At 38.3% G+C, this 17,231-nt stretch overlaps 1 protein-coding gene across 21 annotated transcripts in view; it reads right to left on the bottom strand.

The window, feature by feature from the left end:
* MAGI2 (membrane associated guanylate kinase, WW and PDZ domain containing 2) overlaps positions 1 to 17,231 on the bottom strand; it is a 706,446-nt gene that overhangs the window by 46,891 nt on the left and 642,324 nt on the right. For 12 of the 21 annotated variants that reach the window (XM_086886645.1, XM_086886637.1, XM_086886636.1 and 9 more), the window contains 2 exons: positions 14,360 to 14,608; positions 1,923 to 2,108 (listed from right to left, as the gene is read on the bottom strand). In XM_086886645.1, the coding sequence (XP_086742771.1) occupies positions 1,923 to 2,108; positions 14,360 to 14,608 (435 nt within the window). Of the gene's footprint in view, positions 1 to 1,922; positions 2,109 to 14,359; positions 14,609 to 16,567; positions 16,655 to 17,231 lie in introns of all 21 variants that reach the window. The other 9 variants (XM_086886631.1, XM_086886634.1, XM_086886635.1 and 6 more) reach the window with 1 other exon arrangement.

Here is a 17,231-nt window from a genome sequence, read left to right as displayed (position 1 = left end):
CACCCACAGGAGGATAGAGCACTGCAGAAGTTCCTATATTACCAACAGCATAGGCAAATATTATATTTTTTTCTATTCCTATTCTATTAATTCTATTCCTAATTCTATCTATTGCAACAGAAGGAGTGAGGCCAGTGTGGCATGGTGAAAAACAAACAAAATGGACACACATAGGTCTGAGAACCCCTAACAGCAATAGCTATAACATGTTACAGATCTTGCCTAGTTTTACATTTGAATCTAGTTTTAATTTTTATGTGTTCTATTTTTAAAATTTCAACATGTGAGTTTTCCCTATGGCTGCATATTCTCTACTCATATAATTTATACTCACAATTATAACATTTTTGTCTACTTCATAAAAAATATTTTCCATTTAATATTAATTTTCAAAAAAGCTTGTATATTTGCACTTAAAACACTCCTCATGCAGGCATAAGCAATACTTGTCTGTATAATTACTATGCATAAGGCTGTAATTTCCCATTTTGCATCCGTGAGTCTCTTTTGTATTGCAAGTTTTAGAGAGGAAGATTGGAAATGTCCCTCATTTCTACATTACTCTCATAACTATGGATGAACTGGTCAAATCATGAGCTGCTTCTAAAACCACTTTGCATTTATATGGTATTTTTTTACCTGAGAATATATTACAGAGGTATTAGAATTTTTACCAATTTTTATAAGCTGGAAAGCTAATATCAGAAGGCAAATGGGGTGTCCAGTGTCACAAAGTCACACAGGGAAGCCGTGCCTTGGGCACAGATAATTTCTCACTGCTAGCACCTGAGAACATCTTGTAGTACAGCAACTCAGCTGCACCTCTGCTTTCTTTCTGATTTAATGTATCCATCTCCAATACTGAACTATTAATGACATTTAACCTGAATACCAGAGAGGCTTAAACAAATTTAATGGGCTGGATGAAGTATCATACTTGTTTTAGATGCTTGCAAAGCTGACCTCCATTAATTACATGGGTGCTAATTGATGTGAGTTCTAAATTTGAGTATGTTTGTGTTTTTCCCTTCACTGAATTCATTTAACAAAGTAGAAAAGTTCCCTCAGTTGCAGTCTATGACCAGTGTCAGACTATTTCCCTGTCCTGTTGCTGGATGCAGCAGCATGAGGTGAAGGTCATCTAACTGGACCATTAAGTAATTCCATCACTTTCTGTGTGTCATTCCCAGCTCTACTGGTACTTTTTGCTGAGATAGAAAGACATAGTGTCATTAATGTGGTACAATCCATGCAGCAGTGCAGCACACTGTTAAACTAAAAAAGCCCTGAAATCAACCCCAAACCCCATGGAACCAACATCAAAAGATCTTCACTGATTAGATGTGGAGTAATGACCAGAGTAATGAGTCTATCCCCTTATTCTCACCCTAGAAATAATTCAGGGTTCAGTTCTTTCCTGCCTTGTGCATTTACAGTGACATATCACTATATGATAGTGATGGAGGAAACTGCCAAATCTGAACTCTTCCTTCACATCACTTTTTGTCACACGTAGCTGGTAGCTGAACATGCCTGGTGACAGCCATTGCAGTCTCTTGTGAATCACTTTGTCAAACACTGGCTTGGCTTATAGCAAGATATAAGGGAACTAACTCAAAACTTGTCTCTCAGGTGGAGTGCTTTTCCATGTAGAAGACAATTCTTGCAAAAGACCTTAACATCCTTTTTCTCTCTCTCGGTCAGGTTTCTCCAGGTTTGCTTTAAATACCCCTTTTCATAATTTGAAACCTTTTCAAGAATTCAGATCCTATCTGAGCTAGTTCTAAGCTCGTAATTCTGGTGTGCTGCACGCTACAGCAGAGGAAGGAGAACAAAAGATGCTCTTTCAAATGGTGACATAATTTAAGCTAATTGGAGGCTACTTAAAATTTTCTTCCTGTTTTTAAGGGCCATTGACTTACCCTCCTGAGGAATGATGCGAAGAGTTACACTGAGACCTGCATCTTTAATTAGCTTCACAATATCTGCATGAGGCATGTTAATAATAGACTGGCCATTCACAGCTAAGATCCGGTCTCCAACTTTAAGTTTTGCACAGCGATCCGCAGGACTTCCATCAATTATCCGCCCTATTTTATGGGGTACGGCTAGACAAGAAACAATAGTCACAGTTAACATATGCTGAAACAGGTGGTGATGTTCACAAATGAAAGAAAATACGTTCATTTTGGAAGAAAATTCTATATTAATTACAAAACAGCTTGTGTAAAAGCATAAGAGAATACAAATTCTTATGCAATACCATTTGCACTAACACAGTACTGTGTTTTTTCACAAAAAATTCAGAATCCAGATATATATATATACACATGGCATATATATATGAAGTCAAAATTAGTTTTATAATTCAGCTATTTTGCAAACCTGGCATGAAACAACCTAATAAGCAGATCAGGAAAACAATAAGGCATTAAAACAGGGAAAGGGGATATATTTACACAATAAGTAGCAGTCATAAATTGCCTCCCACATCCTGGTTTAGAGAATTTCTTTATTTGTATGTTGCAATAGAGGCATCAAAATCATTATTTATTTTATATACAAAAAAAATTGTTACTGAAAATGCCCAGGGTACATGAAATTGTTCTCCTCCATTCAAATGTGTTTATTGATAAATAGAAATAATACTGAAGATTTATTGAGATGTGTTGCTCTCTAATTAGATATTATTAATAAATGAATAGAATTGAATTGACAGGTAGCTATGAGTACACAGACATGTACTACATCAAAACATCTCAGGCCTCTTCTCAAAACATTATAGAATAAAGCTTCTCTTGGTCTTTGTAGTTCTTCACCTTTCTGTTTACTCCATCCATGCTCTTGTTCTGTCTCTTCCCTCATTTTCCATTGAATTTTCTAAATATTGTTTTTAATTTTTTTGACCAGTGTTTCTACTCTATTATCATCTGTTTTTTAACTAAATGCATATGCTATAGCTGAGCCTTTTCTCTGGGCTCCCCAAAGAGCATGTTACTTTTCCTTCTCCCAACTACTCATAAATATACTTATCACAATTAAATGACTATATAGTCTGTTAATATCCTAATGGTGTTTGAGTATTACTCCACAGTCCCACACTTCAGTCCTGGAAAACAGCACAAAGCGGCTCAGCCTCACTATCGACCTTTAAACTGGTGTTTAAAACCAGTATGGTTTTTTTGTTTTTTTTTTCAAAAATAATATAACCTTAACATTTAATTATCTACAGAGAACTTGGAAAAATGAAGGAAAAGATTGCTCAAACACTTTTTGGGAAATATCTAGGCTATCAGTGCTCGTATAAACCAAAGCTCTAACAGGAGATGTGTTCAGAATACATTGCTGCAGAACAAATTTCTCAGCACTCTGATAAACATTTACTGAAGGTTGTGGTGACTAACACAGACTGCACATCTGATATAAAGTCACAACAGACATACCTCAAAGTGATTTTTGTTTCTAGTATGGATGTAAGTGTTGTTTACAGTGTTAAAAATTAGTTTTCAGAACACTGAAAATATAAATGAGTACTCTGAAGTGCAAGCCATAATCAAACTGCATGCTTCTTTACCACTATGGTTCAGGCAAGAATATAAATTAAAACACAGCTTTAGTAACACAACAAAGACATAACAAATGTACTTCAGAAATGTCTTGTTGCTTAGGAAATAAGCACCTAATTTATGTCACAATGTCTAAATATTTCTGTGTTTTAAAATATACTAAATATGCACAGCCACACTTTCTACAAAAATTGTGTTTATTCTGCCCTTAATTCAGGCATATAACTGCCATGCATACATATGAGTGAGCAAACAATAAAAGACTAACTTGACTCTTAAACAGTTTATGTTTACAAAGAGCTTTTTTCATCATATCAGTTCTTAAAGCATCACCAAGAATCACTTAAACTAATGCTAAAATGTGCCTGTTTCCGGCATATGTAATAAAAGATCTGTCTGAAATTATACTTTTTTTACTATATATTAGTGGAGATATGAAAAGGAGACTGTCTTATGTAAAAAAGTAAGAAATTTGGTAGTAAGAAAGAAAGGAAAATATGGTAGAGATGCCACAGCTAAAATTTCCAGGCTTGCCATTTCTAACCCTAAAGATGTTTTTGCTAGCCTAAATATTTAAGTAGAGACATCTTTTCAGTAGTAAGGGGTGTGGGAGGGTGGGGGGTGGGAAGTCCTATTAATTCACCAGAAAATTTTTTTGTTGGACTTCTTGTACCTGACAAGTGAATAGAGCAGATGTCTACATGTTTGAGATGTCTGCTGAAATCAAAGCTGGAGGTGGGAGAGCAACAAGAGTCTAATTTGGATCCAAATCCTGAGGAAAGGAAAGGGAGGGAGAAAGAGGAGGAACTTGGTGTTCTTTTCTTTCTTCCCTTTAAGCCTAATGGTCTTCACCTTCCTGATAAAGGAACCTGCTCCACATGTTTTGGTATCCCTGAACTCCCTTCATTCTGTCGTGTTATGAAAGGATCAACAACAGGTGACCATAGGTGGCTTTGATATTTGAAGATTTAATACTCCTCAGGTTGTATTGGTGTCATATGTTGCCACTTGATCTTGCTGCAAAGCAAGAAGGTGTTGGAAAATTTTGCAGAAGGAATCTGAATCTCTGTTGGATTCAAAGTTACACTGTTATGCTCTATAGGGTTTTATGGGCAAATCTAGTGACTTAGTAGAGGAGCTCACGGCCACTCAGCAGATACTGGTTTATGCACATTCCTAGATAATATGAGGGGAAGTTTATCCTCCAGCTCCTTCCCTCCCAGTAATATTATCCTGAGGATTTTCTGTTCTTTGCTTCTCTTCCCAGTGGAACTCTGCCTGAGAGCCCTCCTAAGCCACAATATCCTGGCTGCCATGGTCCCAAATGCTTCCTTGGGAAGGGAAGATTTATTGAGGGCTTTTTTCACAAGCATAAATTCTTCTAAGGGACGCAGATTATCTGATGTGTAGGTTGTTCATCAAAAAACCACAACCATGTTATAATATTTTAGAAAACTTTCAGTTTTAGAGAGAGCCTTTGGTGGTGAAATACTTCGAAAGGATAAGAAGGAGTTACTCTCATAGGGGATTAATTAGGTAAAAGCTGAGGAATAAAGGTAGAAATGAACAATGAATTTCCATAATGGAGAATTTTTATTGTTTAGAATGGTCACGCCTGAAACAAGTGTGGAAGAGCTGTAAAGTGTCAGCAGGGAGTGGGTTGACTGAAGTGGCAGACAGGATCTCATGAAAAGAAATGCAAGATGATGCAAGTAAAGAAAAAATAACCCTGCCTAAGATTAAGTAGAGATGAGCCCTAAATTAATTATTATCACTCAAGAGACCCTGAAATGTGTGCCTATTGCTCTAAAAACATTGTCATTAAAACAGTCAATATGGCACTAAGAGTTAGAAAAAGAGTAACAAGTGAAGCAAACTACTGCTAGTTACTGCCATGCAGCTAAAATCTGAATATTGCTGATCATTTCAGTATCCTCATCTCAAAAATCATAGCAACGGACTCACAAAGATTCAGAGAAGGGAAGCTTGGAAGTCAGAAGCAAAAACCAGCCTCTGCTCAAAGGAGTTGTCCATGAATTTACTGTCTACACCTTGCGAAAGAGAATTTGGGGCAACTTTCTGGAGGGGCAGAAGAATAAAAGGATTCAAAAGGGGATTAGACCGATCTATGGGGGTGGACCCACTGCTGACTAAATCAGAAAACCCTGGCTGTGAAAGCTGACAAAATGCCTGGGAAAGGTCTTGTCTGCTGTAGATGTCCTCTCTGCAGCTGGTCACAGCAAAGGGACTGGGTGGCTACTTGGTCTGTCCCATCACGGCAGGTCTCGGAAAGAAACCTCCCATGTCTGGCATTTAATTGGGGATTTGTTTACCTGCAATACTTTTTTTTTTCTTAAATTGCATATTTGTTCTTTTATTTTTATCTGAGAAGAGCATTTAATTTTAACCTTTTGAGGAAAGACCCAGATTACCCGACTAGTGGCAAATGTTTCCTATAACCCCTAACAATTTTTACTAATCTATTCATGCCTCTTTTAACAATTTGCCACAAGCTGTTCTCCAAACATATGTATATATTGAAGAGTGGCAGCATGTGCCTAGATGAGACTTTGCAGAGAATCTAATCCACTTATTTCAAAACATTGAGTTCCCTGAGCAACATTATATATAGCCTATGTATCAGGCTGTAAGAAAGACTGGAATTTGTGGCTGGTTTTTTTTTTCAAGAAACCCATTGTTTTTGCTAAAAGTGAACACAGAAAACAAGCTGCCCCTTTGCAGAACAATTAATTTCTTGGCTCTCTCAGACCACACAATGAATGAGACTGCAAGGAAAAAATACTGTAAACAAGGATTAATACATATTTTTAAATTGTTGAAAATATGGGAAATTAGTAAGAATGATTTTATATGTATACAAACCACACAGCCCTTTAAAATAGACATATTTCTCCTACTATCAAGTAATGCAAAACGTGATACTCGGGAGTGATATAGTTGGATATCTACCTTAAGATAAAAGAAATCCTTCCAAGACAGAAGACATAATCCTAGACCTAAAATAATCTAGTAGAGAGTAGAAATTCTGCAGGAACCTTATCTAACAAAAGATCTTACAATGGAATGTCATTTTCCTGCAGTGTATTTTTCAAAATTTCATTACTTGGGGAAGATTTGAATCCTGAGAGCACAAAGCTTCTATGATATTTGAAGTCATCCATTTTTCCTCCTAAATCTTCCTCAGATATTTACAGCATTACAACACAAAGTGACCCATGGTTGGCATGTAGCAGCTGAGGCTTTCCCACAACATATTTAATAGTGCAATGATCAGCTCTCAGTTAATTAAAGAGAAATTAAATGAAAAAAACAAAAGACAAAATGATTCAAAGGAAATCTTTGCACTTAGAAAATGGCTAAGGTCTGCTTTCAGAAACTTACCAGTAACTACAAATGTACATTTTTTTCTATATTAATATTTTTATTTGATAAAAATAATCCACTTTTACTCTCCATGATTCAAATTAATATCCTTTCTACACCTGCATGTCACATAAAAAAGAAAAATTTTGTGTCATTATACCTGACTGTCCATAGGCTTGAACACAAACCCAGAGCAGCTGAATACTGCTACTGCTTCTAACACCATGTATCACAGACACACAGGAGGGTTGGGGCTTGAAGGGACTTCTGAAGATCACATAGTTCAACCTCCTGCTAAAGCAGGTTTACTCAGAGTAATTGCACAGGATTGAGTCATATGAGTTTTGAATATCTCCAGAGAAAGCGACTTCACCACCTTTTGGGGGCCAGTGCACAGTCACCCTCAAAGGAAAGAAGATTTTCAGAATGAACTTTCTGTGTTTCAGCTTGTTCCAAATGCCCATTTTCTGGCTCTACTCTCTTGATGCCCACCCTTAAGGTATTTTTATCTTTCTCAAGGTGGAACAGGCCCAGATCTCTCAGCCTCTCTAAGAGAGATGTTCCTGTTCCCCAATCACCCTCCTAGCGCTTCACTGGGCCCTCCCCTGTTGTTTCATGTCTTTCATGACTGAGGAGCCCTGAATTGGACTCAGCACCCCAAATGTGCCCTCACTAGGGCAGAGTAGAGGGACAGGATCACCTCCCTCGACCTGCTGGCACCTGCTCTTCCTAATGCTCCTCAGGACACCACTATCCTTCTTGGCCACAAGGACTCAGTGCCACCTCACAGACAGCTTGCTGTCCAGCAGGACCCCCAGCTTCTTCTCCACAGAGCCAGCCCCAGTCTGTGCTGGTGCCTTGGATAGTTCCTCCCTTAATGCAGGACCTTGCATTTGCCTGTTGGAAGTTCAGAAGTTCTCTCCCCACATCTCTCGAGGCTGCCCAGCAGAGTTTTTAGGTGTATCAGCATCTCCTCCCAGTTTTGTAACATCAGCTAACTTGCTGAGGGTACACTCTGTCCTTTCACTCAGACCACTGATGAATAAGTTAAACAAGACTGATACATCTATTAGCCTCTTGCTTTCTGAATATGAAAACAATTTCTCCTCATTTGAAAGACCCACAAGCTAAAAAGAGTGGATTCTAAGAAAACATTACTATACAAAAGGCTTTTCTGATTTACATCGGTAATTTTTTTACATCTATTTAGTCCTTCTAGATGTTACTATTGAGACTATAATTTTTAGACCACAACTTCTCAGTTTTCCCCCTCTATATAGTAGCTAAATGTAAAAAAGCAACAGTTAAAGGGAAAAAGTCAAACCTCTGCTTTATCTATTAAAAGCCACTGGCAGATAAATCCTTGCAATGTTTTCTAATGTTAACAGATATAGACAGTAAGCCAAGCAAATGAGCCTTCCTGAGACAGCTGTCCTTTTCAATGTTATACAGTGATCAAATGAATATTTATTATATTCTCAATTCTCTAAACATGCAAGAGTTTTCATTCAACTGGCAGGCTCTAGCATACCAGATTTTAATTGGAAGAATATATTACATATAAACACCTGTAATTTCATTGCTATGGAAAAATCTAAATTTTGGAAAACTTGAGTATGGTGGACTTTCCAACAGTGCTAAAAAAATATTTTCCTGATGTTGATAGGATATTTTATGTGACTTACTTGGAAAAATAGAAATCTGTGGCATGCTGCACACTTGCATGTGAAAATAATCTCTTTTCTTTATACGATTAATGAATGTATGAATAGAAACATCCCATTTTGTGCTTACATGGAGCATATTTTCTTGCATAGCACAGGGAAAAGCAGCTAAATGGAAGGGACTGCACATACCTTAGAAAGCCCAAGATCTAAGGAAAAATAATGGAACTTAGAGACTTTAATTCACGCTTCTAATGAACGCCAAGTGAGCCCTGTGGAATTATTAGAAAAAACCTTGGTGCCTTTGATGGGTTTGTGCTAAGAAATCTTACAGTGTTTGCTCTTTGAAAACACATAGGCAGCACCTGTAGGTCCAAATGATGTGTTCAGAAACACGCTGGAGGACAGAAATTATCTAGAGAGGGGAGCAATGCAGTTAAAATCCTCCATTATTTGTCTCCAAAAATATCAAATAGACACTTGAGTATTTCATGTCTGCAAACTGCAGCATTGTATTTTGATGATATTAAAAACCTCTTTGACCTCTTAGGGTTATTTCACTATGATTAATTGTGTTGATGTGAAAAACTAAATCATATAGGAATTTCTTTCAGCTTCAAGTTTTACTATCACTTAAACATACTTAGAAAGTGTGCTTTTGTAGCTGAAGAGGCAGAATGGCTCTGCCTCTGAAACCTGAATATTAGTGCTGCATAGAAATGAGAATCCAGATTCCTTGCCCACAAGTTGCAAATATCTTCCATGGGGGATGCACATTGTGGGTGGGTTTTCACTGCTATGCTCCAAAAATGTCCTGGGGGGTAGCCAGACATCCTAATTTCCAAAGCTCTGTATCCCTGAGAATTTGAAGATTGGCCACAAAAAATTATATGCACCATTTTACCCAGGAAAAGCATAGGTGAAATTGCTGCACAAACAACTCAGATCACACAGTTATCACTGATCGATAAACTGGTTTTTATCTCTAAACTGCAAGGAGTTCAAAGAAACTCTGGGCTGAATGGGACTCATTCAGAATGCTGTTTTCTGCAGTCAGCAGAGGTTTACCTTAGATTTATGTTTTTTAGTTAAGACTACATGTTTTGAGAAATGAAAGAAACTTCTTCCATTTGACTGTTTTATCATGTTTTCAAAATCCAACAGGCACTGGCATATGCAGTGTAGGGGCAAATTAAATCTACAACTTCTCTTTGGTGAAGCAGGAGGAAGATCATAATGAGTATGCAGAGTCTTTAATTTTTTGAAAATTACTGATTAGGCCAGTACAGTTATTTACACTTTATAACTGTGCTAATTGACAGTACCAGCTACAGTAAAATTCCTGGAAATATTGCCAATTTTCCAATTTCATTGGAAGTTGCAAGTTAACAAGGTCTGTTTACAACACATGCTTTCTCTCTAAAAAATTTATGATGTAAAGAGACTCATAGGGGATCATAAGTACTTATTCTAGTGAAGCTGCATCCCAAACACAAAAAGTAAAAGTGTCAGTAAGATATGAAGAAGCCAGGGACAAGTTTACTCCACAAAACTGTGGGACACATTCATGCAGAAATCTCATTCTGGCTACCTCCAGAAGCCTGCAAGTGCTTTTCCATAGGCTGCTGATAGTGAAATTACCTTGATACCCTAAAAATACTTTCCTAAATGTAATGCAAAGTGTAGATTAATTACTAAAATTTAAGTATTTTATCTGTAATTTCTCATGTGTGGAGAAGGCATGAGAGCCACATCCCCTTTAATGTTGGAACAGGATCTGGAGGAAGGCACAATAATATATTTTAGATGTAGTGGAAGTTAATCCTTTTGTTAGAAATAGGTCAGGAGCCTGGACAGGTGTATTTTCTTTTCATAATCTCTTAGCACTCTAAGATCCTCTGCGTGCTGCACTAGGCAAAATGACTTGCTCCTGGACATACCACTCAAGCACAGCTCTTTATTTATCCACTCTATCTCCTTTTACTGATACAATTTTGAAGCATGGCTGACCTTTTCTATGCCCCTGCTTTGCCCTGTAAAATCTCGTCATTGAATCCATGTCATTCGTTTTCCACTCCTGATCTCCCCACATCAGAAGCATAGTTCAGTGCAAGATAATCCCCTGTGCTGGATTAGAGAACATCCCAAGCAATGCTTTGAAAAAAGGGAAACAAAATTTCTGCCATTATAGACACAGGAAAATAAGTGTGCCACAAGAATTGGATGTTTAAACCAGTAAGGAAAAATGACATTCAGATCTAAAGGCTGGCTCCAAAGTACTTTACATCAATTTATCAAAATAATTTTGATAGATAGATAGAGCTATTACAGCTCTACCCATCACAAAATGTAAAAAAATAGTGTGTTTCCTAATTATGGCTGTAGTCTTCCCTCACTCTTTGTCTACATCAATAGTAAAAAAACCAACATTTAGTATTTTGAAAATTTCTGCACAGCAAAGGCAAGCCCATAAATCAACTGTAACAACAAACCTCTTGCAAGAGGTTCTTGAGAGAAAAGCTGACCAAGACCCTAAACCTTGAAAAATGAGTATTGTCTCTGATTCTGGGAGCTCCCGAGCCTTTCATGGCTCATTCTCAGGTCAGAAGGAGCATGAAGCACTCCTAAGAGGCTGTGTGGGAACAGTGCAGCCTACACCTGCCAGAGGGTGGAAAATGGATTTGAGACTCAGCTGGAACTGTGACTTGATGGGATTGTCCTACAGCTTCACAGACAGAGCAAGCTCTCCTGGCAAACAGGTCAGCTTTTGTGCAGCCTCTCCAGCTTCAGACCAACTGCAAAGCAGCAGACTAATGAACCTGCAGCTCTGTAGCCAGTGGCAACTTTGCTGGAATGAGTGCTTCAATTTTAGCAGTGCTTGAAGCACAGGCACCCAATGACACAAAGTTCTTGCTCCTGTAATCAACAAGAGCTGTTGTAATCTGTTGGACTGTAAAATACAGTTTGTAAGTGTAATTTCAAGAAAAAGAAAAATACTTTCAGTGCATAATTAATTGCCTTCCTGAGGAAAAATGGTGATGATACTTATTCTTCCAAGTCCTCAAGTCTTTTGCTTTTGCAAGAAAGTAGAGGAGGGAATAGAGTTATTGAAATAAACATTCTTAAATCAAAGGAAGCCTTCTTCATTTTGCCCTGAGGATGATCCCAGTGAGATAACTTCCTGGGTGCTGCTCTTCCTAACAGTGTCTGGCACTACATGATACTCCCATTTTTGACCTATTTTGCCTATTTTGATATTTTCAGAATTGTTTTGCAATTACAACATTACTATTTAGCTGTGAATGCATGTCTGCACAACATAAATTCTGTTCCACATGGGGATACAGGAGCTGGCAACAAGTGCACTGCTTGTGGAACAAGGGACACTGGAACCAGAGCACAACATTTCACCCAATTAATATACTTCTGCAATGGAAAGGAGTAACTACCAAGGTGTTAGCATGGTGCTCTGCAGGTCCACATTTTGATAGTGATATATCATATATTTTGGACATTGCACTTCCTAAATCCATTTGATATTTCCCTACTGTTGATATGCTTTCTACCCCTGATTGTACATTTCAATAAAAGGATTTTGTGTTACTTCAAGCTAAAAAGTACTTCAGGAGAGTTTCCTTGTTCTGATTTCTACCAAAGGGCCCAAAACTTAGATACTGTATTCTGAATGGATGGCAGTGAGCATTGAGTAAAAGGGGATAATAATTTCCCTCAATCTACTGCCTATGCTCCTGTTAATAAAGCTCTAATTTCTTACCCAAATAAATAGTAAGTAAAGAAAATAACCTCCCTTACTCTAGAAAGAGTCAATAATTTTTAGATTGTTTTCCATACTGATGACACATGATGTAATTTTCAGGGTATTCTCTCTATTGCAATTTTGTAACAGAATTAATAGAGAAAGGGTATTTTCTTCTCTTTTCTGTCACTGTCTGCAGGAAATGTAATTTTTTGTTCACTGCTGTTCTTGTAAACTTAGGATTTGGTACTTTTTGGGATCACTGAAATTCAATGCAGTTATTTGAATAAATTCTCTTGTCACTTCCACAGCAGGCTGTCATTTCCCTTTACTATTAGAGATGTTCAACTGAGCATCAAAAATGACTACTTGCATAGCTGCTTGTGGAGAAAGAAAAGTACTGAAAGAACATGTTGGAGGGTAGGAGGCAAAGCAAGATCTTGAACCTGAGTGTGTAGCCTTCAAGAGACTAATCCAGTCACAGAAATTTTGGTTGCTTGAGCGTTTTTTCTTTCTCTTCCTCTCCCCTTTCCCTCTATAACTGCCCCAACCACTCTGTATAACTGTCTATAAAATAATTTTCTTGAAAAAATCATGACTGACTTAACTGATTAACATATATGTATCTCGATGGATTATTTTTTTCTTTTCTGATTTTATGCAAAGAACTTCCAGTTCTCTGGCTATTATATTCAGTAATGTGAAACCTCACAGTCTCAAGAGGCTAATTAGCCATGGTTTTGCTTCAATATTAATTCCAGCAATCATGGAGTTTTAAAATTCATCTGAGATAACATGAAAAGCAACTCTTTTTATAACTGCATGGTTGTGAAATACTGCAAAAAAGTTTTCTGAGATAACTTACTATTGTGAGATAAGGTTTTCCCAATACTCTCTTAGCTGCTTTTCAGGTATGAATTTAGGAGAATGATGTTTGGCCCTGAAGTTGAAATTGTGATTTTATTTTGTCAGGAACCAATTTCAGGCAAAAGAACAGTTTCTTCAGAACATATTTTAGTGTAGGGAAAGCATCGTATTAGGCTGCAACTTGCAAAATGATAAATGTTCTCACTTCTCTGGATTTTTCAGCTGTGGTTAGCATTATTTGGCGGGGCATGTGCATATCTCTCAATACAAAGCCTTTTTTGCTTCCTTCTTCCAGAGGGCTCAGTGCTCATTGGGTTAAATGTCACTGGAAAGACCCAAAGGTGCCCCTGTGCCTCCAGCTGCCACTACCTGCATTTGAGTCTTCTGAAGGTCCTGTGTCACATCTGTCTGACCTCTCCCTAGATGTGCTCAGGACAGCACAAGTGGCACCATATGTCTTTACTAAAGCAATAAAATTGACCCACTGAAAAAATCAGTCTTCTGAACAGAAAGAGCTATAATTATCAAGGCAGATCTTGCCACCTGAGTACTACTGAGTACAGAGAGATCCACCTATCCATCTGTACTCAGCTGTACTTTCTATGTTGTCTGTGCTCCACCCAGATAAATAAACCTCTCTGCACTTGCAACTAACAATTTTTCCCAATTTCCAGTTGCTTCTGCAGTCCCATAATTGGACAGCTGTTGTCATAGGGTTTGCTGTGATCTAAGCTTTTTTCCAACTTGCTGAACTTCATCTTGATTTATTAAAAAAAAGTTTAATTCAGTTGCATGTAGGAGAATAACTTACACAACCCTACTTGTTATTTACAGTGTCTCTTTGAAACATAGTAACAGAGAAAATCTACTTTGTGGGTGAATCCTCTATTACTGTGATTGCCAAAGAAATGTGGGAAGCAAAGAGCTTGAGAGGCCAGAATAACCTTTGGTTTTGTCCAAGACAAAACAAACAGTGCCCCTGAAAAAACATTGAGAGAATCTTCAGTTGAAATCTCTGCAATGATAAATTCTTAGCAGATAGGTTTAAATTTACTATTTTTTAAAATTTTTATTTGGGGCAAACTTAGAGAAATATGAACTGAAAAACGTGATTTACTTACTTATTGTGGACCCAGATTCGGGCCTGTTCAGGGAGCTGATGATAACAAAGCCAAAGCCTTCGTTCTCCTTGCGGTGGATCACCACGTCGCTGGTTTGCAGGCTGTGAGACGCGAAGCCCTCGGGGGGTGTAGCATTGCTGCTGGAGACAGCGTGATTGCTGTTGGCGTAAGTCGTGTAGTCACTTCTTGGAGAGCTGTGGTGCGTAGACACTGAGCCTGGGCTTCTGCCATTCTCTGGGCAGGGCTCTCCTACAACATAAATCACACCAGTGTCACAGTCTGACTTGCTCAGTGGCTCTGTTGCTAACGCAACATGAATACAGTTGACTGTCTACAGACCAGACTACCCCAAGTATTAAACTAGGAGCTGTAATAGATGCAGAGAGACAGGAATCTACACAATTATGCAGAACATTCAAGGGCAATCAGATAAAGAAAGCATGAACAGTGACTGCTACACTAGCTACAAGAGAGGAAAGGAAAATAAGAAACAGTGTCTATCTGGATTGCAAAAACATTACCAAGCACTATTCCCTTGTCTGCTGGTGGATCTGTCATCAAGAGGAAAATGTGACCGTCTAATCCAATAAAAAATTATTTGTGTTTGGATTACAAGAATTTAAGCAGGGGCTAACAGAGTAATTAGGATTAGCTGCATAATGTTCTTCTTACAAGTTAATTAGCATGCTCAAAAGATGTTCAAAGAGCAGAGCTGTTATACAATGAAAAATTATCACAAGTAGTTTTTCTGTGGGCGTCATGGCAGAAGCAGTGGTCATTTAAAGCGTTTGGCAAGTTCAAAAGGGCAGAAGTGAAAATGAAGTCCATGCACACTTTAGTATTGCTTTCCAGTAACAAGAACAGGAAATAAGTTAAAACTTGTGGAATTATACACTTTTTAGTGTGAGCATTTTGGCAATTGAAAACAGTAAATGTACATTTCCAGACGGGAAAAAATGATTTATATTCTTTGTAGATCTAAGTTGTTTACACAAATCAGCATTTATTGACAGTTTTCATACAGAACTTTCAGATAAATGTAAGCATTATGTTTTCTGTTTGGAACAACAAGAGTGGCAGAGTAATTTTACTGAACATGTGAGGAGCTCCCACATATACACATACATCCTAGGTAGAGAGCTTGCAAATTAGACCTTCATTGTGTGTCTATATTAATAAAATAAACAGCATCCAAGGACAAGCTGTTGTTTTCTCAGTCAGGTGTGTCCTTTAGCAGTTCTTCTGCAACTATGAAATAAAGTTATTAGAGAGTATAAAGAGGAAGAAAAACAAACAATTATTATACTCCTGAAAATCTCTAAGAGTTATTGAGCCAAATCTGCAACTAAATGCCATAGTCAGTGACAAGAGAGTTCTCATTTTCTGGCTGTCGTGTTTCAGAGAGCTGAATATTATTTATGTCAGTATGGCTGCAACAGAAAGGAAATTCTCTTACCCTGTAGAAAGACCAAGATTTGGCTTGGCCATAAAAGAATGCAATTGAATGTGATTAAATATAGGAAAAGAATGATAAAGGAGGAAAAGCTTAAATGGCTATTTGACTGTACACTGTGCAATAGATATTCATCAGAAAAATTATGCTTTGCTCCTGCCAGTGAAAAAATGGCATTTTAATCCATGTTGTTCCCAAAATCATATTTTCCTAATCAAATTGTTTTCCAGATCTTGTGAACTGTGATTTTCTATTCCAGATCTGAGTAAATATATGTACAAAATGGTAATTCCAGGTGAGGGCTAAGATATGCATATCAGCTCCAGGCAGGTAAGGAAAACCCCAGATCCCTCTGTTGTATACATTCATGCTAGTGAGAAATTCCCACAAAATCAATTGGCCTGATGTATTAATATAGCATTTTTCAGTCACGCCCAACATCAGTTGTTTTGAATTTTTCCACAAAGCTTATGTTGTAACACACCACATTAAAGTCCTGTTCAGCTCCTGAAATGCTTAAACATCAATGAGCTACATGCTACATTCCCTGGTGTGGCACTCTCAAGGCCCAAGAATAACTTCAGGTGTTTTACCAGCTTGCTTATTGTCTGCACCAGGAGCCCAGATGGGCTAGCAGACCCTTCAGTATTTAACAAGCAGCAGCCAAGGCCGGCATTCGCTCAGTGCTGACTTTGCCTGCAGTGCGTAGGGCGGCTGACGCGGGAGAGGTGCTGGCGGCGAGGATGTGGCATTACCTTGGTTATTGGCCATTTTCCTCGCGCTGGGAGAGCTGCGAGGGGGCGTCGCACCAGGCGCTGGGGCACCTTTCTGGCTGGAGGACTCTGGAGTCAGTAACAGAAGAAAGTCAGTCCCGCAGGAGCATGGCTGGCAGGGAGCTGCGGTGCCGCAGTGGGAGGGGGACTGCGAAGACGAAGGTGAGTGGGAGGGCGGCTTTTTGGCACAGGAGCGAAGGGGAACGGCGCAGGCGGTGACAGTGGATCTAGGGCACGGGCAGGCAGAAGACACGACAGGCTGGGAATGTGGTTTTGCTCATTTCTGGTACCTCAGTGAAGTGTACTCACCAAAAATGTTTTAAAAGTACTTAAATAAACTTCTTTTCTCAAGCAAGCAAAGGCTGTAATGGAAGGTCATCAAATTCTCCCATTAAAGCTTTAATAGATTCTGCCACACACATTTTTCAAGGTTACAATGTTTTTCAGCAATTGAGACTGAGCTAGTGTAAACATCTAATTTACTACAAATACTTCATATTGGTTTGGGTTCATTTTCTAAATGTATCTGCATGACAGAAGAATCTGGCCCTGTTCCTAAGAGCCACTTGTGCCCTACAGAAGATTTTCAGCCAACTTGCATTGCAGTTCAGTGGGAAATTCCAGATGACATCAGTGAGACCAGAAA

This window comes from Cyanistes caeruleus, chromosome 4, assembly GCF_971803275.1.
Source record: "Cyanistes caeruleus chromosome 4, bCyaCae1.hap1.1, whole genome shotgun sequence".
In the NCBI taxonomy this organism is placed as follows: domain Eukaryota; kingdom Metazoa; phylum Chordata; class Aves; order Passeriformes; family Paridae; genus Cyanistes; species Cyanistes caeruleus.
The sequence above is the reverse complement of the archived record's forward strand: the minus strand, read 5'-3'. Positions and strand labels throughout refer to the sequence as shown.